This window comes from Oncorhynchus mykiss, chromosome 1 (genome assembly GCF_013265735.2).
Source record: "Oncorhynchus mykiss isolate Arlee chromosome 1, USDA_OmykA_1.1, whole genome shotgun sequence".
Taxonomy (NCBI): Eukaryota; Metazoa; Chordata; class Actinopteri; order Salmoniformes; family Salmonidae; genus Oncorhynchus; species Oncorhynchus mykiss.
Window position 1 is genome coordinate 61,796,666 of NC_048565.1, and position 17,003 is coordinate 61,813,668.

Sequence of the window (17,003 nt, forward strand, 5' to 3'; positions counted from 1 at the left end):
TTCTCCTTTCTTATGTTGAAATGTTAAGCATTTCTACAACTACACACTAGGCAGTGTGTTTTGCGAGGCAATTACAGTCTTGTGCTTTGCTTAAGAAGGCAAGATGCTCCTCCTGTGATATGAACTAACAACCAACAACCAATTACCAAAACCACCACGCCATGTTACACCAAATCATACCTGCTATTAAAAAGATTACACAACTACCCCCAGATGGAAAATACTGCATTACTTCATTACAAGATGAAATGAATCTTTGTAGACCATACACACTCAGTACTACAACCAATTTAATTTACTGCAGTGGGCTAAATCAGGGTCGCAGAGTGTTTCTTGGTAGTCTTAAACAAATCTACTTTGAAACAAAAGTACACACCTCACACATATGGTTATGGGCTTTAAAAAAAATATGTACCATATCAGATATAGAGTTGAAATGTATTACATTTTGAGTTTGCAACACTTTATATACATCACAGAAGACTGAAATATAATTTATAATTATGTAAAAAATTATAACATTCCACCTATGAGGCCACTAGAGGGAGATTTGGTCATTTGACTGCAGGAAAGGGCTACCAGACAGAATGAAAATGAACAGCTATTCAACATGCAAAAGATGAAATTATGTTTATTAAACCATTTCTAGCACTTTTTCATGTTCATTTATAAAACCGTACATTGTGAAATAATATTTTTTTTTAGAGTGCAATTACCCAGAGCTGACTCAGAACGGTCCTCTCAGGAATGAAGTTAAATCTTAACATCCCTTTTGTATCTCAGCAATGCAGATATGGAACATGGCAATCCCACAAGACAACGTCAATCAATCAATCAAATTCTATTTAGCTAACCGACCATTACAATACAGGTATAGCTGAGTGCTTGGAACAATCTAGGCCTAGTTCTTAACTAAGCGTTTTCTTGCTCGTGCAAGGCCAACTGATATAACTCCACAACCAAGAACTTTCCAGAAGTTTTTTGAAATACGAATAGATTAAAAAATATATATATATTGAGGAACCCCTCTGAAAATGGTCTTCAATGAACCCCTGTATAAAGGTTCAAAACGGAAGCTTTTTGTGATGGGAGGGGTTAGATTTTTAAAAATATATTGTAGAGGTGCCAGTCTATCAGATTGGAGGTGTGGCTTTCAGATAGTTATTTTTGGCCACCCGTTAGTGTAAATGTAATTCCTGTTCATCATGTTAAGTTTGTACACTGCAACATTTCCTTGACTATTTATGCATATAATATTAACACTGCTGATTACATATAGTAACAAAGTGTTAACTATTCCAAATTTGGGATTTGCATAGGCTCTTGAGGAACTCATACACCTCTGTTAGCTTCATTGAAGCTACACAACTGTCAGTGTTTAACCCTGACGTGACGACAATACAACAGAACAGATAAAGAGGAATGACAATTACTCTAACACGTGGCCAGAAAAGTATCTATCTTAAAGCCATGCCCCTACTAAGCCACGCCTCCACTCCAGGGTTCCTCCAGGAACCCTTTGCTACATTGAACCATTAAATGTTCCTCCAAGAACCCCTCAACTAACCGAAGGTGCAAATATGAACCATTGACGAGCAATGGCACCTTGTGGAGCTATATGGGTTCTTTGAGGATCTCTGTGGAGGATCTTTGAGGACCACTGTACAGATTTTAATTAATTACATAGATAACAGAATTATCCACATACACTTTCACATCAGATCAAAACAAACTGTATTTAAAGTGCATTTAAAATCACAACACACTTTACAGTAAAACAATAAAGTCAAGCATTTGCAATACATTTCACAACAATGGCTCAGAATGAAAGCAAACACTGAATGAAAGGAGTTGGATTGTGGCGCTATTAGATTTTGAGAAAGAACTTCTTCCTGTATAGCAGGAAAGCGATGAGGACCCAGAGAGAGGTGGCCCACAGGCTCTGGAACAGCTTCTCCCAGTGGCTGTCCACAAAGCGCATCTCCCAGCTGAAGGGGAAGTAGGACCCCAGGAGAGAGTGACCCACGTACACAAAGATGGAATTCATCCCTGCAGACCACCACAGAGACAGGAAGTCAAGGTATCCAAAAACAAAGGCATGGTTATCAAAAGTGCTTGCATGAATCAGGGAGCCTTTCAGCAACTTATTCCCATTAGGAAAGTTGTCATTCATTCCCAGCGCGAAAAACAGGTTGAAATGACATCATCACAAACTGCTTGAAATTACATCATTATGGTGACATCATTTCAACCGGTTTTGACCAGTTTTGCCCGCTGGATTGTAACACATTGCTTTGTTCCTTGATGTCTTAGCAATGTACCCCTGTGCCATCTTCCTTGTGTACTTACCTGGGTAAATGAAGGGTTGGCCGCCCCACCAGCCCTTAATGTCCATGACGAAATACATGACTCCCAGCAGGAGGAAAGAGAAGCAGCCCATACAGGTGATATACGACAGAGACCTACAGTATTTGAATGCACAACACATATACACTTTATTGTACAAGCTATACAGCTGTAAAAGTTGCACCTGACTCTATCTACTGTATGCTGCATAGTGCACAAATAGATAGTCATTCTAATTCTTGGCTTCTCTTGAAATAAAATGCACTCTGTTATGCACGCACTGTTCTGTTTTTTACACCTGCATGAGGAGTGCACTGCATGTACACTTTTCCATGGGGAAGCTTGGCACTTGTGATTAAGAGTTTGGATGACCAGTACAAAGCGTAGCCATATAAATGCAGAATAGATTTGGCTGCTGATGCTAAGCTACAGTACAGTACAGTATGGTAGGCTAGTACGATGCATTAGCGTCAGTTGCTGGATCCTTGACTCGCGACCCATGGAGCCATGCCGGCGAGTCACGTCCCCGTCTGTTCCAAAGTGCAAGAATGTTTCGATCTAATGTAAAATGGCCACCTCCCAGATCATTGCAGCAGCAGGCATCTTTTATCTCATCTGAAGGAGGGTCAAAAAAAGACTAAGGAGCCGGGAGTTAATTTCTTTCAGACATTCCGGGCAGGGACTCAGCTCAAAAACCTGAGCATGATGGACTGCCTATAAAACCAGGGCAGGTATAATGGCTAAGGACGAGCTTGGCTATAGAGAAGAAGCCCGTGTGGGAGAATCATGGGAGATTCTGCTTACATATCATAGATGAAACGGTACTCTGTCTGACATGACATTAAACTAATTCATATTCATATTACATGCAGGGTGAGCGTGGAAGAAACACGTCAGCTGCAACATATATGGCTGTAATCATACTACATTTCACGCAAAATCATTACCGTGATTGAAATGTTCATCAAATATTTGTGCATGCGATGGGAAAGTCTAGACATTGAATTCACCTACTTTTTATACTCTGTGGGAATACAGTGAGCGCTGTGTGAGTTGTGTGTGAATTTCATGCTAATATTGTCCCCTGAACTCCATATTGTCCCTCTACACTTTTAGAAAGGGAGGGGCTATCTAGAACCATAAAGGGTTCATCAGCTCTCCTTGTAGGAAAACCCTTTGTGTTTCCAGGTAGAACCTTTTACAGAGAGCTGGCCAGGGGACAGTTTTCCTGCCAAGATGGGGGGCAGGGAGGGAGTATAAAACAGCCTGTTTTTCCTCCTGGCTGTAAAGAAGAGTGATCTTGTCGGAGGATGTATCGCCCGGCTTGCCTCACACTCTCTGACAGCCGGGGTGATTAGTTACAGCCGTATCTGTCGTTAGAGGTAAGTAAACGCGTGTTTGAGCAGGCCTGGATTTGTGCCTGCTGGAAACTCATCCTTTCTTTTGTGAGGAAAAGTGACTGGATTTAGAGGGTCAGGATTCACTTACCAAAGGTTTTTATTGACAGGTATAAATCCTTCGTCTCGCGTGCACTTAGAAAGGATGGCTGCTGAGATTCCCTGAGGGTGGAAATTAAACAGATTTCAAATCGATGCAGGCGATAAAGCCAGCAGTATTGGGTCTGCTAAAACGTGGGCCAACAGAGTCAAGCGAGTCAGTCAGATTAACTGGTTATCTGAGCCTCAGATCAACAAGGTTCCTCACGAAAGAACTGCAAACCAACCGCTTCAAATCCACCTCTACCATAGCTGAATCTCTCCCAGCTCGTACTGGGTTTCAGGGTAAAGCATTTGTAGCCTAGAAGAATAATGCTTCTGTCTACCAATTCTTATAAATAAATATGCATATCAAATATCAATAAACACCTTTATTGCATCATATCATATATATTTACCTATATGAATAATTAAGCTTTATTTCCATTTTTTTGTTGTGCTTGTGCATTCCTTTAAGAAACCCTGTAGATCCGAACCCAAACATGCTTGTTAGGTGGATATCCATCATTTGTATAGATGACAGAATCGATGGTGTGGAAATAGCCTGGCTGTGGCTAGATTGAGTCTCCAGGCTATGCAGGCAGGCAGAATGTGGGCTGGTATGTGGGGCAATCGCTCAATTTCAATCTCTCACTCCCCAGCCCTGATCGTTGAGCTTGAATTAACTCTGGCTGCTATTTATTGGAATGAGGAAGCACGGCCGCCCCGGAATATCAAGGCACCCTCAGTCAGACAGAGAATTCATGCCACAACAACACTATTGAAACATCTCATCTGTCCCTCCTAGCGGTGAACTGTCTGTCTGTAGCCGAATCTGTGTATCAGAAAGAATAAGCAAAATTCTCGCTCAAAAAAGAAAAACACAGGAGTTTATTTCACTTTGAGGTTAAAACGGAATGTTTCGCCCGCCAACTGTGTTATCTGTGTATAATACTGTCCCTGGTCTGCCTGAAGTGAATTCTGTGTAGAAAACTGCCTCTGGTCTGTGAGTATCTGTTGTTGGCTGGCTGTATCAGTTAGCTCCTTACCAGGAAGGACTAACTACCAATGTCAAGAGCATATTTCTGATACAAGAGGTTGCTGAAGTACAGCTTTACCTCTCCTAGAAGGTCACATCTTATCAGACAAGTAAATAATAAGAGCTGGTCAATCAGTCTGACTCTTTTCACCATCCATGTGGGGAAAGACACGTAACACTGTTCCATGTGACTGTAAGTAAAATGGGCTAGAATTCCAATAAAAAGTGAATCATCAACCCAAAACCAAAATGCAATGACTTTTTATTTAATTTTACATTTTTAATTGAATATCCAAAACGTATAATATACTTGCAGTGAAACCACTCAACAACTACACCATACCAGTCACCCAACAGACTTCCATTCAGAGTGACACACAGAAGCATCCAGGGTCAATGCCCTGCTGAAGGGCACGTTGACAGATCTCCCACCAGGCCAAAAAACATGAACCCGAACCCTCCAAGACCCCCCCCCCCACAGTTCCGCAATAGCTGTCCCTCAACCATTCAAGACCCCTCCCACAGTCCCCCCCCCCACCCCAAGAATAAAAATAAAAAATACTATTAATTCCATTCTCCACCCCCAAGAACTCCCCAATGCACCAACAACTAAGAGAATGAACTAAAGAGAAAAAAGACAGAAGAAAACAGCAAACAACAATGCAAAAACCATTATTCAATCTCCCGCACAGGAAGTCCACTCCAACTAGTCTCCAATTCCACATCCCATCCCTCAGCTTCCCTCAGCCCATCCCACCTATCTCTGCTGGCCACCCTCTTCGGATTTCTATGCAACAAATATTTTTCAACTATGCTGTGATGTTTAACGTACTATTTCAATTTATCTAATCGAATAGAATCCACAGATTGCAAGTTGAAGATAAATACTTTTACTAAGAGTATTAGTATATTAGTAATTGACTGACCTGGTCTCTCCAGATCTCCTAACAGTACTATTTCTTGGGTCAATTTTAGATCAATGCTATGCATTTTCAGCCATTCCTGAACCTGAGACCAGAAACAGGCTACCTGAGGGCAATACCAAAATAAATGGTCTGTTGATTCTGTTTACTCACAGCAAGATCTGCAGAGCTTCGATGATTCTATGCCCCAAATCTTCAACATTTTGTTGGTGGCAAGAATTCTATATAATCCTTTTAGCTGAAAAGCACAAAGTCTTGAATCTTGCGTTGTTTTATATATCAACTCATACACCCTGTACCATGGAATCAGGACATAAAAAAATCTCTTCCCAACTATTTTGCAATCTGTATGGCACAGTTGTCAACATCCTGGTCCTCAAATGAAACTGGTATACTTTCCTATTTTTATTTTTAGCCGCCAGTTTTGATCCTTTATATTGGGCAGACAGACCAGTTCCCTACCTCCTCCAGCAGCCACCTACCTCCTCCATTTTTGGGGTAATGCTGTAATCAATTGGTTGTACTCTTGGATTGAGCAGACCTTCCCGTACAATTCTGATAACTCTACCATTCCAATTTACAATATCATTTAAGAACAAATACCCTTTTCAAACATCTTTCCCATAAATACAAGTATTTTATTAACCAGTACATTTGAGTTCAATCATAATATTTGTTGTAATATTTGTTCTATCTTTTCAGGGGGGTGAAATTGAAATTGTAGCCAGCTCTGCAATGCCTGTTTGAAAAAGAGAGATACTTTTCAATTAATCGAAAATGAGACATGGCAATCTGCACAAAGGCAAAAAGGTCATTTTTAAACAATGGATGGGCTTTTCTTAGTAATCTACTTGAGAACCATTTAGGGTTCAAGTAAAACTTTTAAATAAGTGAAGCTTTTAGAGAGAGGATTAGTGCTTTTATATTTAATAATCTCAACCCACCCAATTCATATTCATTTTATAGATATGCACGCTTTATTTTGTCTGGTTTAGCGTCCCAGATAAAGCGAAATAGGTTTTCTATTGAAATTCATTGTGGAGAGCTTGTTTATACAGTGCCTTGCGAAAGTATTCGGCCCCCTTGAACTTTGCGACCTTTTGCCACATTTCAGGCTTCAAACATAAAGATATAAAAGTGTATTTTTTTGTGAAGAATTAACAACAAGTGGGACACAATCATGAAGTGGAACGACATTTATTGGATATTTCAAACTTTTTTAACAAATCAAAAACTGAAAAATTGGGCGTGCAAAATTATTCAGCCCCTTTACTTTCAGTGCAGCAAACTCTCTCCAGAAGTTCAGTGAGGATCTCTGAATGATCCAATGTTGACCTAAATGACTAATGATGATAAATACAATCCACCTGTGTGTAATCAAGTCTTCGTATAAATGCACCTGCACTGTGATAGTCTCAGAGGTCCGTTAAAAGCGCAGAGAGCATCATGAAGAACAAGGAACACACCAGGCAGGTCCGAGATACTGTTGTGAAGAAGTTTCAAGCCGGATTTGGATACAAAAAGATTTCCCAAGCTTTAAACATCACAAGGAGCACTGTGCAAGCGATAATATTGAAATGGAAGGAGTATCAGACCACTGCAAATCTACCAAGACCTGGCCGTCCCTCTAAACTTTCAGCTCATACAAGGAGAAGACTGATCAGAGATGCAGCCAAGAGGCCCATGATCACTCTGGATGAACTGCAGAGATCTACAGCTGAGGTGGGAGACTCTGTCCATAGGACAACAATCAGTCGTATATTGCACAAATCTGGCCTTTATGGAAGAGTGGCAAGAAGAAAGCCATTTCTTAAAGATATCCATAAAAAGTGTTGTTTAAAGTTTGCCACAAGCCACCTGGGAGACACACCAAACATGTGGAAGAAGGTGCTCTGGTCAGATGAAACCAAAATTGAACTTTTTGGCAACAATGCAAAACGTTATGTTTGGCGTAAAAGCAACACACCATCCCCACTGTCAAACATGGTGGTGGCAGCATCATGGTTTGGGCCTGCTTTTCTTCAGCAGGGACAGGGAAGATGGTTAAAATTGATGGGAAGATGGATGGAGCTAAATACAGGACCATTCTGGAAGAAAACCTGATGGAGTCTGCAAAAGACCTGAGACTGGGACGGAGATTTGTCTTCCAACAAGACAATGATCCAAAACATAAAGCAAAATCTACAATGGAATGGTTCAAAAATAAACATATCCAGGTGTTAGAATGGCCAAGTCAAAGTCCAGACCTGAATCCAATCGAGAATCTGTGGAAAGAACTGAAAACTGCTGTTCACAAATGCTCTCCATCCAACCTCACTGAGCTCGAGCTGTTTTGCAAGCAGGAATGGGAAAACATTTCAGTCTCTCGATGTGCAAAACTGATAGAGACATACCCCAAGCTACTTACAGCTGTAATCGCAGCAAAAGGTGGCGCTACAAAGTATTAACTTAAGGGGGCTGAATAATTTTGCACGCCCAATTTTTCCGTTTTTGATTTGTTAAAAAAGTTTGAAATATCCAATAAATGTCGTTCCACTTCATGATTGTGTCCCACTTGTTGTTGATTCTTCACAAAAAAATACAGTTTTATATCTTTATGTTTGAAGCCTGAAATGTGGCAAAAGGTCGCAAAGTTCAAGGGGGCCGAATACTTTCGCAAGGCACTGTATATTTTGTGATATGAATACCAAGTATGTCTACTTCACCATCAGCCCATTTTATAGGTAAACTGCAGGGTAATGTAAAAGTAGTATTTTTTAAAAGATCCAATACGTAATATTGTACACTCATAATTAGGTTTTAGTCCACAGAGTACAGACAAGTTATCTAGATCTTCAATGAGACATTGCAGGGATCTAGCTTGCGGACTTAATATAAAACTTGAGTCATCGGCATACATGGACACCTTTTGATTTCTAATCCTATAATGTTGTTATTGGATCTGATTTTAATAGCTAGCATTTCGTTGGCCATAATGAATAGATATGGTGACAGCAGACACCCTTGTTTAACTCCTCTTGACAATTCAAAACTCTCAGAGATAGCCGTTATTTACTATTTTACACCTGGGGTTGCTATACATTATTTTTTTTACCCATTTTATGAGAGAATCACCGAAATCGAAAAAATCCAGGCATTTATAAATCAAATACAGTATTACTTCATCAAATGCCTTTTCAAAAATCTGCTATAAATACCAGGCCTGGCTTTTTAGATGTTTCATGATTATTATTATTTCTAGTAGTTGTTGTATATTATCTCCAATGCATTGTCCATGTAAAAAACCTGTCTGATCAGGATGAACAATACCTCCTAAAACCTTTTTAATTCTGAGTGCTATGCATTTTGGTAGTATTTTTGCGTCACAACATTGAAGTGTAAGGGGCCTCCAGTTTTTGAGATAGACTGGGTCTTTATATTTGCCATCTGCGTCTTGTTTTAATAATAGAGAAATCAGACCTTCCTGCTGAGTACCTGACAGACTACCATTTCTATAGGAGTAGTTAAAACAATCTAACAATGGAGCTTTTAGTATTTCAAAAAAGGCTTGATATACCTCTACCGGTATGCCATCAAGCCCTGGGGTTTTTCCAGACTGAAAAGATTTAATAGCCTCAAAAAAGTTCTTACTCTTTAATTTGGCCTTCGCACTGATCTTTCTGTACGTTTGTTAATTTTCCCTTTTTTAAATATCATTTCGAAAGAATTCCTTACTGCAATGACTTAGCTTGTAGCATGTTTGCATCTCAGAGATACCCAGAGAAAAAGTCAGAAAAGACACCTCTACAGAACAAGCATTACACCCTCCGCTTCTTTGACATGAGAAAACAGATCGATGCTGTGCTTCCAACTGCCATTGGCAGTGTCTTATTTGAATCACTATTTCTGCAAACAGCTTTTGAAGACAACATATTATATATCTGCCTATTCTATAGGACACCTCCAACATAACAATAACATACAGTACAGAGTATTGTAATATTGTTATGGCTGCTAGTGCTAACTGGTCAATTGTACGACAGAAATATCAAAATAGAGCAAACATTGGCCGGTAATGTTTTTACATGAAGGTGGCTTACTTTATCACCCTGCGCCTCTGGGAAGTACAAAATTGATCTAATTTATTTTGGCTCCCCAAGCTACTCGCCCTATAATAACAGTCAATAAGATTCAACCCAAGAAACATAATGGACAGATTTGTCATAGGAGTTGAAGATAACATTTAAATGCCTCTGATGGGGCCTCTGATGATGTTGAACTGCTTCACAGAACACACAAATACATTCCCCTTTTTATAGGGTGGTGCATCTGAATCCCATTATACAATCTGCTTTAAAAAGGTATGTTTGTACCTGAAATTGGGGTCTGTTTTGTTCTCAATAATTATCAAAATAATTGCTTCATGTTAACATAATCTACGAAATCAAATATAACTATCTACATCAAAGGATAATTAATTTATGATATAATGGAAAATCAAACCTATGCAAATTTGAATACTTATAATAAGACTTAATAAAACTCTAAAACAAGGCAAATAGCCTCCTCCATTTTACAGTGTTTATAGCGGCCTCAAGATATTCCCATCCGGAGTCTGTTTGGTTCCTTGTTTTTCCTTGCCTTGTTGAGACTTCAAAGGGTTTCTGATCCAGCTAAAACCTCTCCATCACCACCCCTGGTCACCGGGTCCTGGAACTCAAGATCCCTTCCCTTCCACCATAACATGGAACCTCTAACTACAGCCAAGGCCATGTAACTCTGCCAGCTCTGCATCATGCATTGTCCCTCCCATTCTTGACATAATTAACATAGTCCATATGATTAGGCTAAACGTAAAATCACTACATGGGATCTCGTTTGAGTGGAGGGTCAAACAGATGAAAAGAGTGGTCGACATTTCACATAACACTTACAGTTTCCCCCACGGGATAAAGTCTCCCCCCCCCCCCCAAATGAAATAGTGGCCAGCTTGTATCCCTTTCTTATTTTGAGACCACCCACACACAGCACTATCCCACCAAAACAGTAACATTACCCGTCAATGTATGTAAGAATCACAATGATTTCATAATGACTAATCTTTACATCAATACCACCGGTGTACTTCACTTCTGGTCCTGGAGGACCGAAGCGTATAGGCGTTTGTTCCAGCTCAGCACTCAAACAATGGATCCAGCTTATTTTGGTTTTTGATGACTGGTAGATTTTTCTAATCAGATGTTAGCTGACAATATTATGGTTAGACTGGGACAAAAGTTGTTGAGTACCAGTAGTGAGGAATACTGGTTTATACTGTAGCATAAAACCAGGATCTGCTAATGTAAATATAATCTCAGGGTAGGGTACAACCATACACTTCAACAGAGCATAGTAAACAGAGAGGAGAACATGAGCTCTTTGCCATGATGTCGGAGCTTAATGTAACTACTATCCAGGATTCGTAAATTCTGAATTCACACATGAGAGACACACAAGCAATGAGAGACACACAAGCAATGAGAGACAGAGACTATCCCTTGGGACAGAAGATACTTGTGTCTGCCCGGAAACAGACATGGTTGTGTTGTTTTAACATACACAGAGATCTCATACCTACTACAGACAGACTGCTAATGAGCTGTTACGACTAACTAGTGACTAAAAAGTGAAACGCCAAATGACTTACATTTCTTTATAGTGCCACATCGTCAAGTGACTTCCCTTATAAACTAAGATATAACCACCAATAGACTAGAGGGGAGAGGCATTTGTTTTAGTCTTTTTTGGTCTTTGGTATTTTTATTTGAAAGTAAGTGATTACATATCTCGTGGGCTGTGGTGTTGACTTATCCCAAAGTAATGCAGAAAGAGACTAAAACATGCCAGTAATATTTCTAAACAGATGTGGGAGGCTTTACAGTACATACCAGGAGGATGGCCCATACTAGGAATCGGGAGAGGACGCTGACATCCTTTTTCCTGTAAAAAATGAGAATTTTTCCCGCCTGTGGAAATAAAGGACACTGATAAGCAGGCTAGGAATACAGGTCATTTAATCATTACTGATACTTTGAAGGAGAAAATCCTTTAAACAGGTTAGATGTAGTCGGTTAACTAAATTGGCCCATAAAGTGGATGTGGTTGTTGTGTGTCTCTGGTATTGCGGTCATATTTCTCATATCCCTTTGGTGCCAGATGTGGCGTGTAAGTCACTGGCGCTCTCTGATTAATTTGGTGATGATGAATATGTCTCAGCTGAGGACATTAGCATGGGCAAACACAGGCGAGGGGAGTGGACACCTGGCGTGTCGTCTAAGACTCGCTGACTGAAGGGCTCAGCGCTAACCGCCCACAGGGAATTGCGCTATGCGGCTGCTTTCGCATGGCAACTTCCCACTGCGAAAACGGTTTAACACGACGTTGTCGCCATCAAAGTGCAAGAGTTGTTTCAAAGGCTCCCACCCTAAAGACCCCCAAACTCCGTCCTCACCTTCGGGACGACATTCTCTGTCAATAACGGAGAGCAGCTGTGCAGACATGAGGCGGGAAAATGTCCCTGAGACAACCTCCATTTTAGTAGACTACTGATTCAACCTTAGTGTTATGATGCAGGGACAAATCATAAAAAAAATTGAAAGACAAATGAAAAAAGGAATGAAATATCCATACATGACCTTTGTTATTCAAGTTTTGAAATATCGTGAAAACACATGCGTAAGAGGGCCTTAAAGTTACGACTGAGGTACATATCTGGTAAAAACGGTACAAAAATATTGGGTCAAACACTTGAGGACTGCTTACTTGCATCCCCATGAATCCCATGACAATGGAGTTGATAGTACCCAGAACCCCCTCTGGGTCAAAGGGCTGGGTAGTACGATACATTGCCTGAAAAACACAACATGAGAAGAACTAACAAGCCATTTCCCATGGAGCAGGTTAATGTAAAGACAATTTCACTAATGTGAAAACATTTTTTGCATTTGTTTTGTAACAATGTGCTTGCCATTAGATTCCCTACGTTAAGTTGATCTTCTTATCATTTGCTGACCTAAAAAAGTGTTCAAATCTTAAATATTATATAAAAAATAGAAGAGAGAAAACTGTAATACTCCTTACCTTGCATGTTGGCCAATGGTAGATGTTATCTCCCAATAACCACTTGTCAATGTACCCAGCTGCTCCCCCAGTACAGTTGGGATAAAGGCCATTATCCCCAATCCCACCTGCCCCTAAATAACCTCTTTTGGAAACAAAATCCTAGATCAGACTTCTACATCTATAGTACAAGTCAAAAGTTTAGACACACCTACTCATTGAAGGGCTTTTATTTATTTTTACTATTTTCTACACTGTAGAACAATAGTGAAGACATCAAAACTACCACAGCATTCTGCAACAAACCGCCATCCCATCTGGTTTGCACTTAGGGGGACTATGATTTGTTTTTCACCAGGACAATGACCCAAAACACACCTCTAGGCTGTGTAAGGGCTATTTGACCAAGAAGGAGAGTGATGGAGTGCTGCATCAGATGACCTGACCTCCACAATCACCTGACCTCAACCCAATGGAGATGGTTTTGGATGAGTTGGACCACAGAGTGAAGGAAAAGCAGCAAACAAGTGCTCAGCATTTGTGGGAACTCCTTCAAGACTGATGGAAAAGCATTCCAGCTGGTTGAGAGAATGCCAAGAGTTTGCAAAGCTGTCATAAAGGAAAAAGGTCGCTACGTTGAAGAATTTGTTTAACACTTTTTGGGTTACTACATGATTCCATGTGTTATTTCATTGTTTTGATGTCTTCACTATTATTCTACAATGTAGAACATAGTAAAAAAAATAAAAAAAATAAACCCTTAGTGTGTCCAGACATTGACTGGTACTGTACATCTAATCACAACACACATATTGTACAGTGTATGTTGATGAGAAAGACAAGGACAATAGTAAAAATGGTTTTCATAATCCACATTTAGTCAAACATACTCAGCTGCCTTGGGAGGCACAACAATGCCAGGCAGGGTCAAGCACAGAGGAGAGAGGAGCACAGAAAAACTGAAAAGGAGGAATAGAAGTGGAGCACAGAGAGGACAGAGACAGGGAGGAAGGAGAGTGAGAAAGATGGATCCTCTGCCTTGGTCTAAATGTACATGACAGACTGAGATTGGCTAATTATCCCCTCTGAAGCAACAACCACAGACCCTTAAATCACAGTGACTTATAACACCAGCTAGCTAGCACAACACATGCTGCACAGTACACACTAACACCTGCCCAGTTAAAGCCACAGGCACAACCACAGCCACAGCATCACCCCAGTTTACTGGTCCAAATATCACATCACCATAGCACATATAAATATCGAAAATAATTGTATTCATTGTCATCACTCCTTGGCTTAAAAATTATTTATAAGGTCTCCATATTAGGACAGTCACCCATCCAAATCCCATGGATGTGTGACTTTGTCATAATCCGGACACCATAATGTAGTTACTGTTTATTGTAGAGATAATTGTTTATTGGATTTGGTACATCACATAGTGATAATCTATCAAGGTCTTTATAATGATAATCACATGATAAACTGAAAAACCTTTTTAGTGTGTGTATTCAGGCATTTGACTTACGTGGGACAGTTAGGCACAGGCAATAGAAAGGTGAGACACAGCCATAATGTCTCCAGGAGAATAATGAAGATCCACTCTGGCCAATACAAGACCACATCCTGGACAGGGTCCCACCAGCGATCCTACAGTTAGACCAGGCAAAATTCATGTAATTGCCACATTAAACTTGGCGTAGTCGGCAGGATGGCATTTTAGGGAATAGCACCCTAGCTTGCCAAGTGTTACATAATGCAAAAACCTGCGCGTAGCAACCACCTACACTTTCTATGGTCTTATACGTTTGCTTTCCAGAGTGTAATTACTGATGAAAACGAACTTGACAAAGTCAGAGTCTCACCCTGCTCAGTGGGATCTCTCTCATGCCACAGAAAGTCTGCATCAGAGACAGTATGAAGTAGGTGAATCCCAGACGCTGGAGGACTCCAGGGATTCTCAGCCAAGACCAAGATACTGTAACACAAAGAATGACATAGACTAGAACACTGACCAGAACACTGTAATACAGCCAGTGTCGCCAACACAGAGAAATGGCTATATTCTGGGCTGTGACTTTGTCATATCTTAATAAGCCTTGCAACAAGAACTGCAACAAATACATGTACAGTACAAAAGCTCCAACTGTCTGGAGTTATACTTTTACACTGGAGTTATAGGCTATACACTGAGCATTGACGCAATAACAAAATGAAATACAGACATTCTTGAAACGGTGCATAACTATTTCTGATGACTTAAGCTACTATTTGCACAGGAAAGGAATAGTATCAACCATTGACAGCTGGGTGAACACAATAATTCTGTTCCATGAGGGAGGATATGGGTGGAAATGGGTGTCTTCGGATGTTGAGGTGCGTGTCCGGGAGGTGGAAGGCTCATCATGATTATGGCCGGTTGTGATACAGCCTGGAATCGAACCAGGGTCAGGAGGGACGCCTCTAGCACTGAGATGCAGTGCCTTAGACCGCTGCGCCACTCAGGAGCCCTCAAATGGCTTTAATCAATATACTCTGAGTATAAGCTTGTTAAAGATGAAAATTCTAAAAGTCAGAGAATTTTTCCGGTTGGAAGTGGCGAATTATTGCAAAGTGGAAATAAATGGGTTCCTGAATCAAATAAAGCATAGTGATGAAGAATCAAATGGAAGGACATTTTATGGAGTGGGACTTGAATAAAAGTTGAATACAGGAAATGTATCCAAACCCTGCAATAAGTTAGGCTATTAGTGTACATGCAATCACCTCATAACAGCTAAAGCTGACTTGCGCTCCAAAAACTAAAACCAACCTGTATATCGGCAGTAAAGCTAACCTTCCCATTTTAACCAGCGGCTGGTCATTTTGAATGGGTAAAAACACATCAAAGGTGTTCATGTGACCTCAAGAGCAGTATGCATATTGAACGAATCGAAGCACCTCCATTTCCTTATTAGATAAAACCCAGGGTTAGACATGACAAGGGCATCATGGGGAGGGTGGAGAGACACAGCAGCAAAACAACACTGTCTACAGTGGTGGATGGTAAAACTCATGATCTTGTTATGAGAGGTTTTACACTACATGGCATCTACAGTCTACAGCTGGCACCATGTAACACTATCTGTTGAAAATGTCCATTACAGCAACACTGGTTGTTTTTGCTCAAATCCTGTTTTTGTTAAATGTCCCCTGATGCTGTGTTCCCCACTGCGAGCAATAACAATATATATTTTTTAACCCGGTTACAGAGACATCCACCCAGGAAAGTCCATTAGCGCCAGGGTTAGCTAATGTGTGAAGGGCGCCCGTTCTGACCCTCGTGGACAGTAATAACTCCACATTGTCCCGACAGCTTTCCTCATTTAACCCTGTCACGTCTCTGGCAGCCAGCCGCTGCCTGCTACCCTATGCTGTCAGACTTCATAATCATAATCCAACAGGGGCTTTACATAAGAAAAACATTGCAATTGTTCTAGAATTTAGCATGGCGACCAAGAACAGGATCTAAGTGTCACGCCCTGACCTTACAGATCCTTATTATTCTCTATGTTTGGTTAGGTCAGGTTGTGACTCGGGTGGGAAAGTCTATGTTTTCTATTTTTTTGTTTTTTGCAGAGTGTGGTTCTCAATCAGAGGCAGCTGTTTATCGTGGTCTCTGATTGGGGATCATATATAAGTTGTCATTTTTCTTTTGGGTTTTGTGGGGTCTTGTTTAGTGTCTGTAACTGACAGAACTGTTCGCTTTAGTTTTGTTATTTTGTTTGTGTTTTTTGCTAATAAAAATCATGAATGCTTGCCACGCTGCGCTTTGGTCCACTCCTTCTGACAAGAGTTGTTACACTAGGAAACATTGAACTCCACGGTTTGTAATGAAGATACTTTTGTATACATATAGTGTATGTGGACACCCCTTCAAATTAGTGGATTCTGCTATTTCAGCCACACCGGCTGCTGATCGGTGTATAAAATCAAGCACACTGCCATGCAATCTCCATAGACAAACATTGGCGGTAGAATAGCCTTACTGAAGAGCTCAATGACTTTCAACGTGGCACCATCATAGGATGCCACCTTTCCAACATCTCAGTTCATCAAATGTTTGCCCTGCCAGAGCCACACAAGTTCACAGAACGG

General features: G+C 40.5%; 1 protein-coding gene across 3 annotated transcripts in view; it reads right to left on the bottom strand.

Annotated features, from left to right (window-relative positions):
* Positions 1-400: 400 nt before the first annotated feature.
* Positions 401-17,003, bottom strand: part of si:dkey-192p21.6 (uncharacterized protein LOC565246 homolog) — a 43,518-nt gene continuing 26,915 nt past the window's right edge. For 2 of the 3 annotated variants that reach the window (XM_036981860.1, XM_036981858.1), the window contains 8 exons: positions 14,732-14,844; positions 14,395-14,516; positions 12,882-13,005; positions 12,564-12,650; positions 11,690-11,767; positions 3,835-3,905; positions 2,350-2,462; positions 1,868-2,049 (listed from right to left, as the gene is read on the bottom strand). In XM_036981860.1, coding sequence (XP_036837755.1) covers positions 1,868-2,049; positions 2,350-2,462; positions 3,835-3,905; positions 11,690-11,767; positions 12,564-12,650; positions 12,882-13,005; positions 14,395-14,516; positions 14,732-14,844 — 890 coding nt within the window. Of the gene's footprint in view, positions 2,050-2,349; positions 2,463-3,834; positions 3,906-11,689; positions 11,768-12,563; positions 12,651-12,881; positions 13,006-14,394; positions 14,517-14,731; positions 14,845-17,003 lie in introns of all 3 variants that reach the window. The other variant, XM_036981856.1, reaches the window with a different exon arrangement.